Raw genomic sequence first — 16626 nt, forward strand, 5'->3', positions numbered from 1 at the left:
TTTATATTAAATATTTTATTTTACACAAGCAAAAAACAAAAAAAAACTATAATACACTATGACTCAATGGATTTTTTCTCAAGTGGCTGCAGCCGCCGTCGAATTACTAATTCTCCAGTGCTCTTCAGGTAAGTGTCCGACATCTCCTCGTCTGTTGGAAGCCCATGTGGCAGTTTCAATGGCTTTATTCTACAGATGGAAGAAGGTAAACAATGAGAATTCAGACTGAATTAAATGGTTTTACATTTTGGCTGTTTCAAGAAAGCACTAACAAACCTGATCAGGTGTTTAATGACTTTAAGTTTTGAATTCACAGCTGGAATATTCTTGTGCACCACTGGTTGATGTGCCTAGATGTAGCACAAAAATAATTTACATACATTAAAGGAAGCCATTTCTAAATAATGATGTGCAAGCTAATACAACAGAAATATTAATTTTTTTATAATGCAGAATCTAAAGAAGAACTAGTTGCTTAGATGTCCTATAAAAGACAACTGCTTGGATGTCTGTTTCAATAAAATATGTAAACTAATCATAAATACAATTTCCATTCACTTACACAATGTGCTACTAAAGAAAGTAAAGCAAATTATGACTCGTACTTTATCTAATCCAAGGTCATGGATGATCTTTTTCTCCCAATATGGACGACTAATTACAGTCTTAATTCTGGTAATGAGATGCAGTTTATGAGGCTGCTGTGGATCACCCCCATACTTTGCATGATCAGAGGGATGAGGCTGGAACACCTGCAAGCCAAAAAAATGCACACAGCTATTTGTAAACATTAACAAAATTGCAATAGATTTTTATGAGAATCTAAAAAGTATGATGAAACCTGAAAAATGTGAGGACATCCAGAGTTGAGGCACATATTGATTCAAATTTTCACCAATCAGAACAGATAAGCTCAAAACAGATAAGCTCTGTTTACAAGCGGGAATATCTTAAGACTCCCATTGCATTACAAATTGAATCAGTCTAACATTTGTTTTGAGCTTATCTGGCCAGGGAAGAAGCCCTTAGCTATTCCGTTGCTGGTAAAACCACATGTGCACCTGAATTCACAGGAAAAGTTTGTGGATCAAAGTGCTAGACAATAAGATTTGTAAAATAGTCTCTTGTTCCAGGAAGGTGACACATTTTTATGCAGTTCAGCATTCTGAGAAAGAACAAGCCTCCATACTCACTGGCAGAAAAGTAAAGAGGGGGAAAACCCACATTTTGGGGGGAATAAACAGATCAGGAAAAATGGGAATTTTGATGCATGTGTGCATTGATGTTCTTAAATATCAAAATACTCAGTATGTATTTCTCCAGTTTCTTAAAATCTGTAGTATAGCTTCAGAATACTACACCAGCTCTGAAGGTGTGAATTTTGGCCAGGATAGTAGAACAATGGTCAGGTTGCTTCTTTACTTCTACCACTGCTGCCATCAGAGACCCAAGCTTTCTCTTGCTTGCCCTTCTCCCTCATGTCAGGTTCCATGTCTCCTGCCTTCATTGGTATCTCTTCTCATTCTGCAGTAGCTTTTCTCACATCTTTCAGCTCTCAACTATACCTCTGCTCCATTTTCTTCTTACCTCCTCTTCCAGTCCCTTCCTATTCCTTTATCTCCATAGCTCTCATTCTTATTTATTTTTATTTACTTATTTAATTCTTTTATATACCGGCCTTCATGACAGGGTCATATCAGATCGGTTTACATGGAACCTGGGGGTTAACATTCATTACTGACCAATTAACAAGAGGTCATTTAAGGAAGCAGAAGTTACATTTAACAAAGGAGTATCAACTTGGGATCCGGAGACAGAGAAAAGAGAGAGATAACCAAAGTGACTATAAGGGGCATAGCTACTTATATAGTGAGGCGGGCTTCAAATGTCTGGATTCATGATTCGGACCGATTATGGGAAAGCTTGGCGGAATAGCCAGGTTTTGAGTTTTTTCCGAAAGGTTTGTAGGCAGGGTTCCAGTCTGAGGTCCGGTGGAATGTTATTCCAAATAGTAGGTCCTGCTATCGAGAATGCTCGTTCTTTGGTGGCGGTGTGGCGAGTGGCTTTTGTTGAGGGAGCGTGTAGAGAACCTTTGTATATTTCTCTGATGGGTCTGGATGAAGTGTAGAGTCTGAGAGGGATCTGGAGGTCGAGCAGGAGTTGATTGTGGATAGTTTTGTGGATTATAGTGAGGGACTTGTGTAAGATTCTATAGTTTATTGGTAGCCAATGCAGGTTCTGTAAAACAGGAGTGATGTGGTCTCCGCGATTGGTATTGGTCAAGATTCTAGCTGCCGCGCTCTGGAGCATCTGTAGTGGTTTTATGGTGGAGAAGGGGAGCCCCAGGAGACGTGCGTTACAGTAGTCGATCTTGGCAAAGAGCGTGGTTTGGAGGACTGTCCTGAAATCATGGAAGTAGAGGAGGGGTTTGAGCCTTTTTAGGACTTGAAGTTTGTAAAAGCAGTCCTTCATAGTGTTGTTAATAGATTTTTTAAATTCATACGGTTGTTGAGGATTACTCCAAGATCTCTTACTTGTATGATTTGGGTAGTGAGAGGGGACTGAAGTGAGATTGCGGAGTGGTCAGGCGAGATGATAAGGAGTTCCGTCTTGGATGCACTCAGGACCAGTGCAACTATATCCTTTTTGAGATGCAGCAACCAGAATTGTGCACAGTACACAAGGAATGGTCTCACAATGGATCGATACAGAGGCATTATGACATTTTCTGTTTTATTCACCATTCCCTTTCTAATAATTCCCAACATTCTGTTTGCTTTTTTGACTGCCACAGCACACTGAACCGACGATTTCAATGTATTATCCACTATGATGCCTAGATCTTTTTCCTGGGTGGTAGCTCCTAATCGGAACCTAACATTGTGTAACTACAGCATGGGTTATTTTTCCCTATATGCATCACCTTGCACTTGTCCACATTAAATTTCATCTACCTTTTGGGTGCCCAATATTCCAGTTTTGTAAGGTCCTCCTTCAATGTATCACAATCCACTTGTGATTTAACTTCTCTGAATAATTTTGTATCATCTGCAAATTTGATTACCTCACTCGTCGTATTTCTTTCCAGATCATTTATAAATATATTGAAAATTAAGGGTCCCAATACAGATCCCTGAGGCACTCCACTGTCCACTCCCCTCCACTGAGAAAATTGTCCATTTAATCCTACTCTCTGATTCCTGTCTTTTAACCAGTTTGTAATCCACGAAAGGACATCGCCACCTATCACATGACTTTTTACTTTTCTTAGAAACCTCTCATGAGGAACTTTTCAAACGCCTTCTGAAAATCCAAGTACACTACATCTACCGGTTCACTTTTATCCACATGTTTATTAACTCCTTCAAAAAAGTATAGGAGATTTGTGAGGCAAGACTCGCCTTTGATAAAGCCGTGCTGACTTTGTTCCATTAAACCATGTCTTTCTATATGTTCTGTGATTTTGATGTTTAGAACACTTTCCTCTATTTTTCCTGGCACCGAATTATTTATTTATTTATAATTTTTATATACAGACATTCTTGTATAATATATAAATCATACTGGTTTACATTAAAACAGGCTAACTGGTCTGTAGTTTCCTAGAATGCCCCTGGAGCCCTTTTTAAATATTGGGGTTACATTAGCCACCCTCCAGTCTTCAGGTACAATGGATGATTTTAATGATAGGTTACAAATCTTTACTAATAGATCTGAAATTTCATTTTTTAGTTCCTTCAGAACCCTGGGGTGTATACCATCCGGTCCAGGTGATTTACTACACTTCAGTTTGTCAATCAGGCCTACCACATCTTCTAGGTTCACAGTGATTTGGTTCATTTATAAATCATCTGAATCATTTATCCATGAAAACCTTCTCCAGAACGGGTATCTCCCCAACATCCTCTTCAGTAAACACCGAAGCAAAGGTAATCTTTCCGCGATGGCCTTCTCTAAGTGCCCCTTTAACCCCTTAATCATCTAATGGTCCAACTGACTCCCTCGCAGGCTTTCTGCTTCGGATATATTTTAAAAAGTTTTTACTGTGAGTTTTTGCCTCTATGGCCCACTTCTTTTCAAATTCTCTCTTACCCTGTCTTATCAATGTCTTACATTTAACCTGCCAATGCTTATGCTTTATCCTATTTTCTTCTGTTGGATCCTTCTTCCAGTTTTTGAATGAAGATCTTTTGGCTAAAATAGCTTCTTTCACCTCATCTTTTAACCATGCCGGTAATCATTTTGCCTTCTTTCCACCTTTTTTAATGTGTGGAATTCATCTAGACTGTTAAAATAATACCATCCTAGAAGCACAATGTCCACGCCTCTTTCACACTTTTTACATTTGTAGCTGATTTCAGTTTTTTTCTAACTATTTTACTCTGTGTATTCATATAAAATATGATTTTTTAAAGATGTTTTAATTTAGAAGAAAAAAAGCATCTACCATAGTTCTCTTTTAAAATCTTTTCTCTGACTGCACATTAACTATAAATCAAGACTCCGCCTGTCTGATCTAGAAATCTTTTCTGGCATATAAAGACTAAAAAGTTTGATTTGAGTCTTAAAAAGAAAATTATTACTGTCTTCATATATTATATAAAATGTGCAATGAAATGAGCTAGATGTAGGTACCTACTAATAGATTAGAGCATTCATTTCTGTGAGAATCCGGCTATACCTCTTCTTCTAGAAAGTTTCAGTGACCTTACTGTGCCATGCCATCATGTATTCTTGAATATTTAGCTCACCTCATTTGGAACACGTGGTTTAGTGTATTTGGGGCGAACCCATCCACTCCATGTTAGTGGAACCGCACCATGTCCTAGCAAATTCTACAAGCAAAATTAACATAACATGTTTAGACAAAATGACACTGAAGTACAAAAATTAACCGTGTAAGCAGAACAATATAACACCCTACAAATTCCACCTACTAGACAAAAAACACGATATAACAATACATTGCATAGTTCATACATAACAGCCATTGCAGTTTAATCTTAAAATGTTGAATCCTTATTGGTTCCAAGAAAAATAGGATACTCTCAAACTACTTGAGATGCCTGATAAATGAACCAATTAGGCCCCCCCTAAGAACCATGCCATTTTGTTGGTCCAATAAAAGCTATGACAGTTCCATTGGAAGGCACAAAGTGAATTAAAGTCAATGACTCAAGCTTAATTGCCCAACTATGGATTTGTGTTCACACTTCATAGGGACATTTTTTCTTTTATTTGGAAGTTCCTGATAAAACCTTCCAATTAAGGCTCAATTAAGTCTTATCTGCTGTCTTTCCCTGAGTCCTGACAAACCGGTCCAGACAAGTGGGATTCATCTCCCCTACCAGCAGATGAAGGCAGAGTGCAAAACAATTTTGTACTGATGTCCCTCCCTATATAGCCTGGTGCAGCAGGGAAGGCAGCAATAAGCTCTTGCCCAAGCTGAAGAGTAAGACTTTCCTGGAACTCAAAAGGAAATATTTCTCTAACATAACTTAGTAACAAAAAAGGGATTGAGCATTGTCTCCTCTCTTTACTCCCTAGGCTATATTTCCCTCCTAGAATAAGCCCTATATTCCTATATCCTTCTCCTAGGATATGCATTGCATTAGAACAAAGGGAACACACACACTGATACTGATTATATATTCCTTTTTCCTTTTCTTTTTTAACCTTTAATTTATTCTTGGAGTGGCTCTGGATTGGTTTGTCAGGACTCAAGGAAAGACAATTTAGCAGTTAAGACCTAGTTGAACCTTTCTCCTTGTCATGCAGACCAGTCCAGACAAGTGAGATGTATCTAAGCAGTGCAGTACTTATCCCAGGTGGGAGTGACTTAGAGCTGCTTCTCGGACCCCCATGGCAAATGCTGTATCCCTCCTCTCCTATAGGTCCAGCTTGTAATACTTTAGGAAGGTATGTAGTGAAGCCCATGTAGCTGAGGCTACTAATCTAGGTTCTGCCCAGGATGCCACTTGACCTCTTATTGCATGGGCTTTACCTTTAGCTTCCCCTTTAGTATGTACGCTGCCTCAATTGTTCCCTTAATTCATCTTGTCATCGAAGCTTTTGAGGCTGCTTTGCCTTTGCATAAGCCTGCAAACATCACAAAAAGTCTGTCTGACCTTCTAAACTCATTTGTGATCTCTAGGCATCTCAACAGGGTCCACCTTACATCTAGAAATCTAAGCTCCCTCTTGCCGTCCCAGCATTCTTCTTTACTACAGCTAGGCAGAACAATCACTTGATTCATATGAAAGTCTGTCACCACCTTTGGCAAGAAGGTTGGAAGTGGACTGACTGTGGCCTTACGTTTGGAAAAGGAAAGAAAGGGATCCCTGCAGGAGATTCTTCTAGCAGAGCAGATCGCTGCCAATAATACCATCTTTAAAGTTAACTTCTCTTTATAGAAGCTTTTGTAAGTGGTTCAAATGATGCATTAGATAATGCTTTTAAGACTAGGTTCAAGTCGCATGGTGGAACAGACGGGTTCGTTTGCTGATGGATGTGATTTGCCCCTTTGAGGAAGCAAACTATATCCGGGAGTGATGCTAAGGGAGTCCCCTTAATTTGCTCCCCTATAGCATGCTGTGGCAATTATTTGGACCCTTAATGTTTACTGCTAAGCCTTTATCCAAACCATCTTGCAGGAAGAGCCATGCCATAAGAGAGAATTGTGCTGGGTCCTCCATGGGAACCGGTCACTGATGCAGTAGACCCTTCTTCTAAGTGGTTCTGCTATCTTGAATTTGATGAGATCCACATACCATAAGACGTCTTGCCCAATCTAGGGCCAGTAGAATGACCAGCCCTGGATAACCTGCAATCTTCCTCAGTACCTTTCCCACCATTCGCTAAGGTGGAAACACAGAGTAGCACATTCACTGGCCACATTTGTGCCAGAACGTCTATCCAGATGGATCTCTAATTCTTTCTTTTTCTGAAAAACTGCTTTGCTTTTGTGTTCTTGTATGTTGCCATTAGGTTCTATTGAGGGTGACCCCACCTGGCTACTATTTGGCTGAAGGCTTCCTCAGCCAATTCCCATTCTCCTGGTTCCAGTAACTGGCAACTTAGGTAATCCGCCTGCCAGTTGAATGTTCCTACTATATGGGATGCTGATATATATATTAGATGTTCCTCTGCCCATCTTATGAAGCTCTCCACTTGTGGCTTCTCATCCCTTCTTGCCTGTTGACAAGCTACTACTGTAGCATTGTCTGAATAAATTTGGATTGCTTCCCTTTCACCTTGGTAAGAGAGCTTTCTGGCGCCTTTTTTTTGTTTTCCAAACTCCTTAAAGGGGCCGCCTCAAATACCATTACAGGAGGGAAAATGCAGGAATCTAAATTCTGATTAACCTAGGGGAGGGAAGAGCAAACCACTTACTTTGGCTGTCATTCCAGCACCAATCCCCTCTAGCTCAGCCAAAGCTACCTTATGGGGAAATCAGTCTATGCTTGAATCTGTTGTCCCTAAGAGCCAGTTTCCAACTTCCATGCTGGACTTGACATCACCTATCTGCTGAACGAAGAGAACTGCTGACGTCTTCCCTGCTGCACCAAGCAATATAGGGAGGAACGTCAGTACAAAACAGTTTTGATTCCATCTCCTGGTAGGGGAGACAAATCCCACTTGTCTGTTCTGCATGATGATGAGGAATGTGTTGTTTTTATGCTGTTCCACGTGCATTTTGATATAAAGGCAGATAAATACAAAAAATAATGAATTCAACCACCAATTCAAATAATGGTAAATTTAGAGTGTATCCCTTGGTGCAGAATTGTTAGGTTCCTGCAGATGTGCAGGAGCAAGGAGCTTCTCTCATTGTTCCCCCTCCCATTCACTGCCATCAATTGGATCCAGCAAGACAACAACAGCAACCGCAGTGTATCAACCTGCACCCTCCTCCTCTGCTGTCTAGAGTGGATATGTCATGCTTTGAAGAGTGTGGCATAAATATTCCAAGCAGTTCAAAGCACAACTTCAGTTCCTGGTGACAAAGGAGTGGAATGAGGCACCACTGCTACCGTCCAACTCTTGCCAGCTGTGACTGATGGAAGGTGAGATAGGCTCAGAGAGGCTGGAGGATGGGAGAGGCAAGAAGGGGTGAAGAGAGATGAGCTGAGGGCAACAGTGGAGAAGCCAAAAGGATAAGAGAAATAATCAGCACCAGGTGGTGTTGTGTAAGGGATAGGGGGTGTGTGAGCATGTAATGCTGAGGCATAGTTGATGCAGCCTCGAGGGCGAGCCCGAGACCTACACTAGCAACTGGTGAGCACACCCTGTAAGCGGGACAGTCTGGATCTTCACCTTCATCAGCCACCTCCTCCGCAGGATGAGCCCTTGCATTCTGGCAGCCAGCAGAACTTAGGTGGGCAGAAGTGATAGTTACATTCCACACACCAGAGACTGAGGAAACAGCAGGTTTACCGTTGTCAGAGTAGGGCCAAGACTGGGGTAAGCAGCGAGCATGCATAGTCGGGTCCAGGCAAGTAATCAGGTCCATGTGGCAGGCAATCATGGTCAGGTCCAAGCAAGAGGTCAAGATCTGGAGCGACAAGTCGAGAGTGGTCGTGAACTCACAGAAGATACTAAAGATGACAAGGAAGATGAGGCAGGCTGGACCAGGCTGGGCGGGAAGATGAAGCAAGGCTGGACCAGGCTGGGCGGGAAGACGAGGCAAGGCTGGACGAGACTGGACTGGAAGGGAAGGCAAGACTGGACGAAGATGGACTGGAAGGCAAGGTAAGGCTGGATAGACGAAGCAGGAAGCAGGAACCAGGAACGCAGAAGAAGCAACATGCACTGCACAGGAACGCAGGAGACCTGTTGCTGAGGCAAGGAAGAGAAGTCCAGCAGTCGTTAAATAGGGACAAGCGCTGATGTCATTGATTGATACGACGGGCATTTTCCCCACTGTGGGCCCTTTAACTAATGTGCTGTCCGGCCCGCATATGCCTAGAGAGGATCAGGGGAGCAGCTGAGATAGCGGCGTACTATGTCGCTTGAGGAGAGTTTGGCGGCATCCTGCTGCGAGCTCCCAGACATTTGCATCGGGGTGGGGGTCAGTCCAGTGAGCTGTGAATTTGTGTGTGTGTGTTTGTGTAAATGAGGGGGCTTTGTGTCAGGTGTGAGTGTGTTCAGGGCTGGTGCTAGCTTTTTTGCTGTGCTTTGTGAAAAATTGTGCTACCCACCCTCAAATTCATTCAGTGTCTCTCCCAGGCCCATCAAATGAGAGACCGCTCATTCACGATCGCCGGAACCAACATCTGGAACAAAATGCCTACAGACCTGCGCCTAGAGCCCTGCCATAGGAAATTTAAACAGAACCTTAAAACCTGGCTGTTCAAACAAGCTTACTCTCAATAATCATCTCCTATTCAGAAATGCTGATCGCCTGTTCCACTCAAAATACGTTATCTGCCTTCAAATAGAAAACTTGCCATAACTCCTGCTCATCTATTGTATCTAAATGTCTTCTCTACACCCACCCTTTGTAAAGTCTGTTTTTCGGATCCTTATCCACACTCCTTATTAATGAATTACTCGTTGCTAAGTTTTAATTTTACCTGTTTCTGATCTCCCTTCCTTATTAGGCATGCCTCAACTGTAGAATTTGATTATCATTGGTTTAATAGCTTTGTTTTATGTGGTATTTATAATGTTTCCTCTTAATTTCATTTAATTGTAAAGCCTGTTGCTGATTTATTGTTCATTGTAAACCGAGGTGATGTTTTTAACGTGCCGCGGTATATAAAAAATCACCAAATAAATAATAAATAAATAAATAAATAAATAAATAAATAAATAAATAAAAGCCCAGCTCCATCCTGCAATCTATACTTTTAAAAACTGACAAGCCCCCTCCACAATCCATAGATAGGGAAGGTACCTTCGGCAAATCTTACAGTCTTGCACTCACGCCACCCCACCATCACCACATACACACTCCCAAACCCTTTACAGACAGACACAAATTATGCATTTATAACTAATTTTACATGAGAAAGAACATTCAAAAGTACAGTCTTCTGAGGCAAAAATATAATTTACAACAAGCATATTATATTTACATGCACTGCTGTGGTGCCTACCAGAAAACTCTGCAAAACAGACACTTGGAGCGCCTATGGAATTAGACTTTATGTAATATGTATTGGATGTGAGCTTGGCCCTCAGAAAGCCATGAATAAACAGAATTACCATTACAATATAGTAAACCTCCCATACCAAAACAACCCTTAAGAACGAAAAAGCAATACTGCACATATTACACCAGGCCCTAGATCACCAATAAAAGCTCTTATTAGGAAACTAGGCCAGCAAAGTACCCCACCACCTACCTTGGTGAAAGAAGTAATGGTGGTGGGGCCACTTGGTAATAGTGATCATAACATGATCAAATTTAAACTAATGACTGGAAGGGGGACAATATGTAAATCTACAGCTCTGAAACTAAATTTTCAAAAGGGAAACCGATAAAATGAGGAAAATAGTAAGAAAAAAACTGAAAAGTGCAGCTGTAAAAGTTAAAAGTGTACAATAGGTGTGGTCATTGTTTAAAAATACAGTCCTAGAAGCGCAGTTCAGATGTATTCCACGGATTAAGTACGGTGGGAAGGAAGGCAAAACGATTACCGGCATGGTTAAAAGGTGAGGTGAAAGAGGCTATTTTAGCCAAAAAAAATCCTTGAAAAATTGGAAGAAGGATCCATCTGAAGAAAATAGGAAAAAGCATAAGCATTGTCAAGTGTAAAACATTGATAAAGACAAGTGAAGACTGAATTTGAAATGAAGTTGGCCATAGAGGCAAAAACTCATAATAAAAACTTTTAAAAATATATCTGAAGCAAGAAACCTGTGAGTGAGTTGGTTGGACCGTTAGATGACCAAGGGGTTAGAGGGGCTCTTAGGGAAGATAAGGCCATTGCAGAAAGACTAAATGAATTCTTTGCTTCTGTGTTTACTAATGAGGATGTTGGGGAGATAGTTCCAGAGATAGATTTCAAGGGTAATGATTCAGATGAACTGAGTCCCACTGTTGCTCCTTGTGACCTTGGGCAAGTCACTTCACCCTCCATTTGCTTCAGGTACAAACTTAGATAGTAAGCCCTCTGGGGACAGGGAAATACCTACAGTACCTGAATGTAATCCGCTTTGAAGCGCTGAAAAAAGTGTGAAAAGCGTAATAAAAATCTAAAATAAATAAACTGAACCAAATCGCTGTGAACCTGAAAGATGTAGTAGGCCAGTTTGACAAAATAAAGAGTAGTAAATCACCTGGACTGGATGGTATATACCCCAGGATTCTGAAGGAACTAAAAAATGAAATTTCAGATCTATTAGTTAAAATTTGTAACCTATCATTAAAATCATGCATAGTACCTGAAGATTGGAAGGTGGCCATTATAACCTCAATATTTAAAAATGGCTCCAGGGGCGATCCGGGAAACTACAGACCAGAGAGCCTGACTTCAGTGCCAGGAAAAATAGTGGAAACTATTCTAAAGATTGAAATCACAGAACATATAGAAAAACATGGTTTAATGGAACACAGTCAGCATGGATTTACCCAAGGGAAGTCTTGCCTCACAAATCTGCATCGTTTTTTTGAAGGGGTTAATAAACATGTGGATAAAGTTGAGCAAGTAGATGTAGTGTCAAACGCCTTCTGAAAATCGAAATACAAAGTCCCTCATGAGAGGCTTCCAAGGAAACTAAAAAGTCATGGGATAGGAAATGGTGTCCTTTCATGGATTACAAACTGTTGAAAGATAGGAAACAGAGAGTAGGATTAAATGGTCAATTTTCTCAGTGGAAAAGGGTAAACAGTGGAGTGCCTTAGGGATCCGAACTTGGACCGGAGCTTTTCAATATATTTATAAATGATCTGGAAAGGAATATGACGAGTGAGGTAATCAAATTTGCAGCTGATACAAAATTATTCATAGTTAAATCACAAGTGGATTGTGATAAATTGCAGGTGGACCTTGCAAGACGGGAAGAGTGGGCATCCAAATGGCAGATGAAATTTAATGTGGACAAGTGCAAGGTGATGCATATAGGGAAAAATAATCCATGCTGTAGTTACACAATGTTGGGTTCCATATTAGGTGCTACCACCCAGGAAAAAGATCGAGGAGTCATAGTGGATAACACATTGAAATCATCAGCTCAGTGTGCTGCAGCAGTCAAAAAAGTAAAACAATGTTAGGAATTATTAGGAAGGGAATGGTGAATAAAACGGAAAATGTCATAATGCCTCTGTATTGCTCCATGGTGAGACCACACCTTGAGTACTGTGTACAATTCTGGTCGCCGCATCTCAAAAAAGATATAGTTGCGATGAAGAAGGTACAGAGAAGGGCGACCAAAATGATAAAGGGGTTGGAAAGCTCCCCTATGAGGAAAGGCTAAAGAGGTTAGGGCTGTTCAGCTTGGGGAAGAGACGGCTGAGGGGGGATATGATAGTGGTCTTTAAGATCATGAGAGGGCTAGAACATGTAAATGTGAATCTGTTACTTCTTTCGGATAATAGAAGCCTAGGGGGCACTCCATGAAGTTAGCAAGTAGCACATTTAAAACTAATCACAGTTAAGTTCTGGAATTCATTGCCAGAAGATGTGGTTAAGACAGGGATAGATTTTCAAACCTATGTGAATTAATCATTAATCGGTAAGGGACTCGATACAATAGGAATTCCCTCGATTTATCGTGAAAAATCGTTAAATCGAGTACGGGAATTATTTGGGGTGAGGGCGGGGAAACTGGCACACCAAAACAACCCCTAAACCCACCCCAACCCTTTAAAACCAATCCTTCACCCTCCCGAACCCCCCCCCCCGAAAATGTTAAATTACCTGGTAGTCCAGCGGGGGGGTCCCGGCGCGATCTCCCGCTCTCGGGCCATCGGCGCCATTTTGGCTCCCACTGATAAAAATGGCGCCGATGGCCCGATAAAAAAAACCCCACCCCGACCCTTTACAAATTGCCCCTTTGCTTCTCCCACACTCCTGACCCCCCCAAAAACCTTTTACATGTACCTGGTGGTCTAGCGGGGGGTCCGGGAGCCATCCCTTCAATCATACCCTCGGTGCCGGTGCTGGACTGGTTTCAAAATGGCGCCGATCGCCTTTGCCCTCACTATGTCACAGGGAGCGACCTGCCAGTATGGCGCCGATCTAGACTACATACTCATAGCCAGAATGTCACAATCACCTGGCAAATTAAAATCCCTTAGCAAGCACATCCCCCTTTGATAGTAATTTTGTGAATATTTTCCATTTTTTCTATGATAAAGGTCTGTATATTACACTAATATAAATTGATGTTCAATTCCAGATTAACCACAATGCATCCCTCCTGATCTCATAAGCTCTGCAGTTCTATTTCTTTAATATTTTCTATATATAGTGCCATGCCTCCTCCCTTTCTTCCTATCTGGTCCTTCCTGAATAGATCATTGCTCATTATAATTATATCCCAGTTATAGTTTCTGTGTACCACACCTCCATGACAGCCATTACATCCAAGTCAGCTTCTTCCATGAATGCCTCTAGATCCGGGACTTTATTTCCCATACTACGAGCATTAGTGTACAGAGCTTTCCAGATGTTGTCTCTTTCCATTTTTATACATGTATTTAATGTTGTACTTGGGGTTTTGTTCACCCATCCCAGACGATCCTAGTTTAACTAGACCAAACTCCTAACCTGAAATGCTACTGGAAATGTTTTCATTCAGTACATGCAGAGACTCAACTTTATTTTTAAATTAGTCTGCAAAGAGAAGGATATTACCTTTAAGCCAGCTGTGTGTTTCTGAATGGTTCTGTTAAATGCAGCCATTAGATTCTACAGCTTCTCTAAATCTGCATAATTTTAAAACAATTCTGTAAACAAACACAGGTAGAACACAGTTAAAAAAAACAACACGCCAAGGAGCTTACACATTTACATACATCAACCATAGATGTGGCCCCAGTGAATAAAATTTATATCCATTTTTTTTCAGATACATTTTTCTTGACTCTTTGTGAAGTAATTATTCACTGGGGCCACTTCTGTGTTTGATGTAAACCAATACAAGTTGACAAGGTAATCACAGACAATAGGTAAGATGAAGATTTTAAATGCTGCGTTTATTTATTAAAAAGATTTTCTAAACCAACTCCCAGTCCACAGTGTGCCCGAGGAGGTGAACATCAAAAACAAAACTACAATCTTAAAACAATTAAAAAAAAACCCCCTATATTCTAAAATACTTTAAGACGATAACTTTTAAACAGCCGCACGGGCACGTATGTACGTGTGTATGCCAGCTCACACCAACAGACACGGTCGTTTCATAGCATACATGCGCGCATAGTATAGAACAGGCTGTGTGCGCATACATGTGCGCACAATTTTATATAGACGTGCGCAAATTCTGCCTTCACTGCGTAAGTGGGGGAATTTTAGTAGATATGCGCGCTGACGCAATTACCAGTTTCCCCAGTTTATTCCCACTTTGTCCAGGTAAAGGATAGGACTTTTTAATCCCTCCTAGTTAAACAGCCTCCCTTTTATCCTGTTAGCCCCGACCTTTACAAACCCTGCTGACTAGCCTAGTCTTTTTGTTTCATGTCTTACATGCTAGCCACAGCAGAAGTAAAGCTATACTTCTGCCCTGGTTTCATTCAAGAATCCAGGAACGCCCATGCCCCGTCCCTTTATTTGGAAAAAGTTGTGTGTGCACTTGCACACCTTTCAAAATCTGCATGGTGAGCACCAGCCCGACTTCTGCACGTATCGCCTGGCTTTGTAGCGCATAGGGCTGTTAAAAATCGCTTTTAAAGTCCTCCCCTCACAAAAAGTAAAATTACAATGCACTGCGATTAAAGTTACATCACACCAACAATTGCATACACACACCTTAATCTCATCACCCTTTGATTTTAGGACCACTGTTCTAAAACCACACGCCTTAAACTCTTTTTTCTATTTCTTAGTATGAAAAGAAAATATTTTCTTTTGAATTAAAATCCATACATTTTAGAATTTGGTATGGGCAATTCAGTGATGTTAAATATTACATAAACAGTGGAAGCACTGAGAGGAGAGGATCACCTTGCTGGTGGCTGGAAAGAATCAGTAAGTACTGCTTGGAGAAATTTTTAAAACTTAAAATTATTAGGGAGAAGTAAACCATTGGGGTATATTATTTAGTGTGTTTGTGTATTTTATTTTAAATAGGTAGTCAAATAGTCAGGCAACTAACAGAACTTAGTGTGTTTGTATTTCCCAATCCTAACTCATGCTTTAATTTATAGGCAGGTACCACTTTCACACTTAAAATTAAAAAAAGCCTTTTAACAAACTCAGAAATACCTTATCCAAAGTTTGATCATTTCCTTGTAGGTTTCTACCAGATATACAGTAAATACACCAATACATTTAAAGGACCCTAATTGTATGCAATCCTACACCCATAGCAACCTAAAACTTAACTAGGAACTGAACAAATTTGAGATGAAGGCAGCAGTCCAGCAGCAAGAGGGGGGCTTCCCAGTCTTTTGTATAAAGTGTCACATGTATGATTTTTTACCTGCCAGTGAGAAGTTGTACATGTGCATGCGATGCAAAGGACTCCTGGCTCTCAGAGAACGAGTCCGATCTCTGAGGCAGACAGAGAGGTATATAGATGAGACCTTCTGGGACATAGTAGCCAAGTCCCAACTTCAGACTGGCAGCCCTGGTGCTGCCTTGGAGGAGAAAGGTCTCATGATCGGACAGCATCAACCTGGTGCAGCAGGAAATGATCCTAGTGTTCCAGCGGAGGTCCCGGGAGCAATCTGCCGTTCCCGGGGCCTCGGCTGCCACTAAGCGAAATGGCACCGGTTACCTTCAGCCCCTACCATGTGAAAGGGGCCAACCAATGGCACCGGTAGCCCCTGTCACATGGTAGGGGCTGTAGGCCACCGGCGCCATTTTGCTTAGTGGCAGCCGAGGCCCCGGGAGCGGCAGATCGCTCCCGGGACCTCCACTGGACCACTAGGTGGGTGTCGGGAGGGTGGCACTGGCAGGGAGGCAGGGCAAGTTGGGAGCAGGCTGCCTGCCCCGGCGCCCCCTACGTCTCGGCGCTTGGTCTCCACCTAGGCGAGTCGGAGGCTGGCAGAATTTTGAAAGGGCACTTTTTGCCCTTTCAAAATTCTGCTGCCTGCCGCGGCACCCCCTAACTCTCGGCGCCCTAGGCACAGGCCTAGCTCGCCTAGTGGTTCCTCCGGCCCTGCTTGTTGCCAGCATTAGTAGCATGGGATCTATTTAATGTTTGGGTACTTGCCAGGTACTTGTGACTTGGATTGGCCACTGTTCAACGGCAAGGGGAAATGTGGAAAAGAGGAATTGCATTCAGACAACAACCAACAAGGACTGAACTACACAGTCTGGGTAAACAAATAAGCATGGGGGTAGCTTGCTTACTGCAGCGGTTACTACCCTAAACCAATTAAGCCTGACACTTCACTTTCGGGCCGATTCAGTAAAATGCGCGGGAGAGCCGGCTCTCCAAGGCGAGCACCCGCTCTCCCGGGTGCATGATTCTCTGCAAATGAGGTCCCGCGGTAAAAAGGAGGCGCTAGGG

At 41.8% G+C, this 16626-nt stretch overlaps 1 protein-coding gene across 1 annotated transcript in view; it reads right to left on the reverse strand.

Annotated features, from left to right (window-relative positions):
- MRPL30 (mitochondrial ribosomal protein L30) overlaps positions 1 to 16626 on the reverse strand; it is a 17700-nt gene continuing 1074 nt past the window's right edge. The window contains exons 2-6 of the mRNA XM_029604776.1: positions 13806 to 13897; positions 4752 to 4835; positions 606 to 752; positions 277 to 350; positions 1 to 189 (exon numbers count right to left, since the gene is read on the reverse strand). Coding sequence (XP_029460636.1) covers positions 57 to 189; positions 277 to 350; positions 606 to 752; positions 4752 to 4835; positions 13806 to 13853 — 486 coding nt within the window. The 5' untranslated portion in view covers positions 13854 to 13897 and the 3' untranslated portion in view covers positions 1 to 56. The remainder of the gene's footprint in view (positions 190 to 276; positions 351 to 605; positions 753 to 4751; positions 4836 to 13805; positions 13898 to 16626) is intronic.

Source organism: Rhinatrema bivittatum, chromosome 5 (genome assembly GCF_901001135.1).
Source record: "Rhinatrema bivittatum chromosome 5, aRhiBiv1.1, whole genome shotgun sequence".
Taxonomy (NCBI): Eukaryota; Metazoa; Chordata; class Amphibia; order Gymnophiona; family Rhinatrematidae; genus Rhinatrema; species Rhinatrema bivittatum.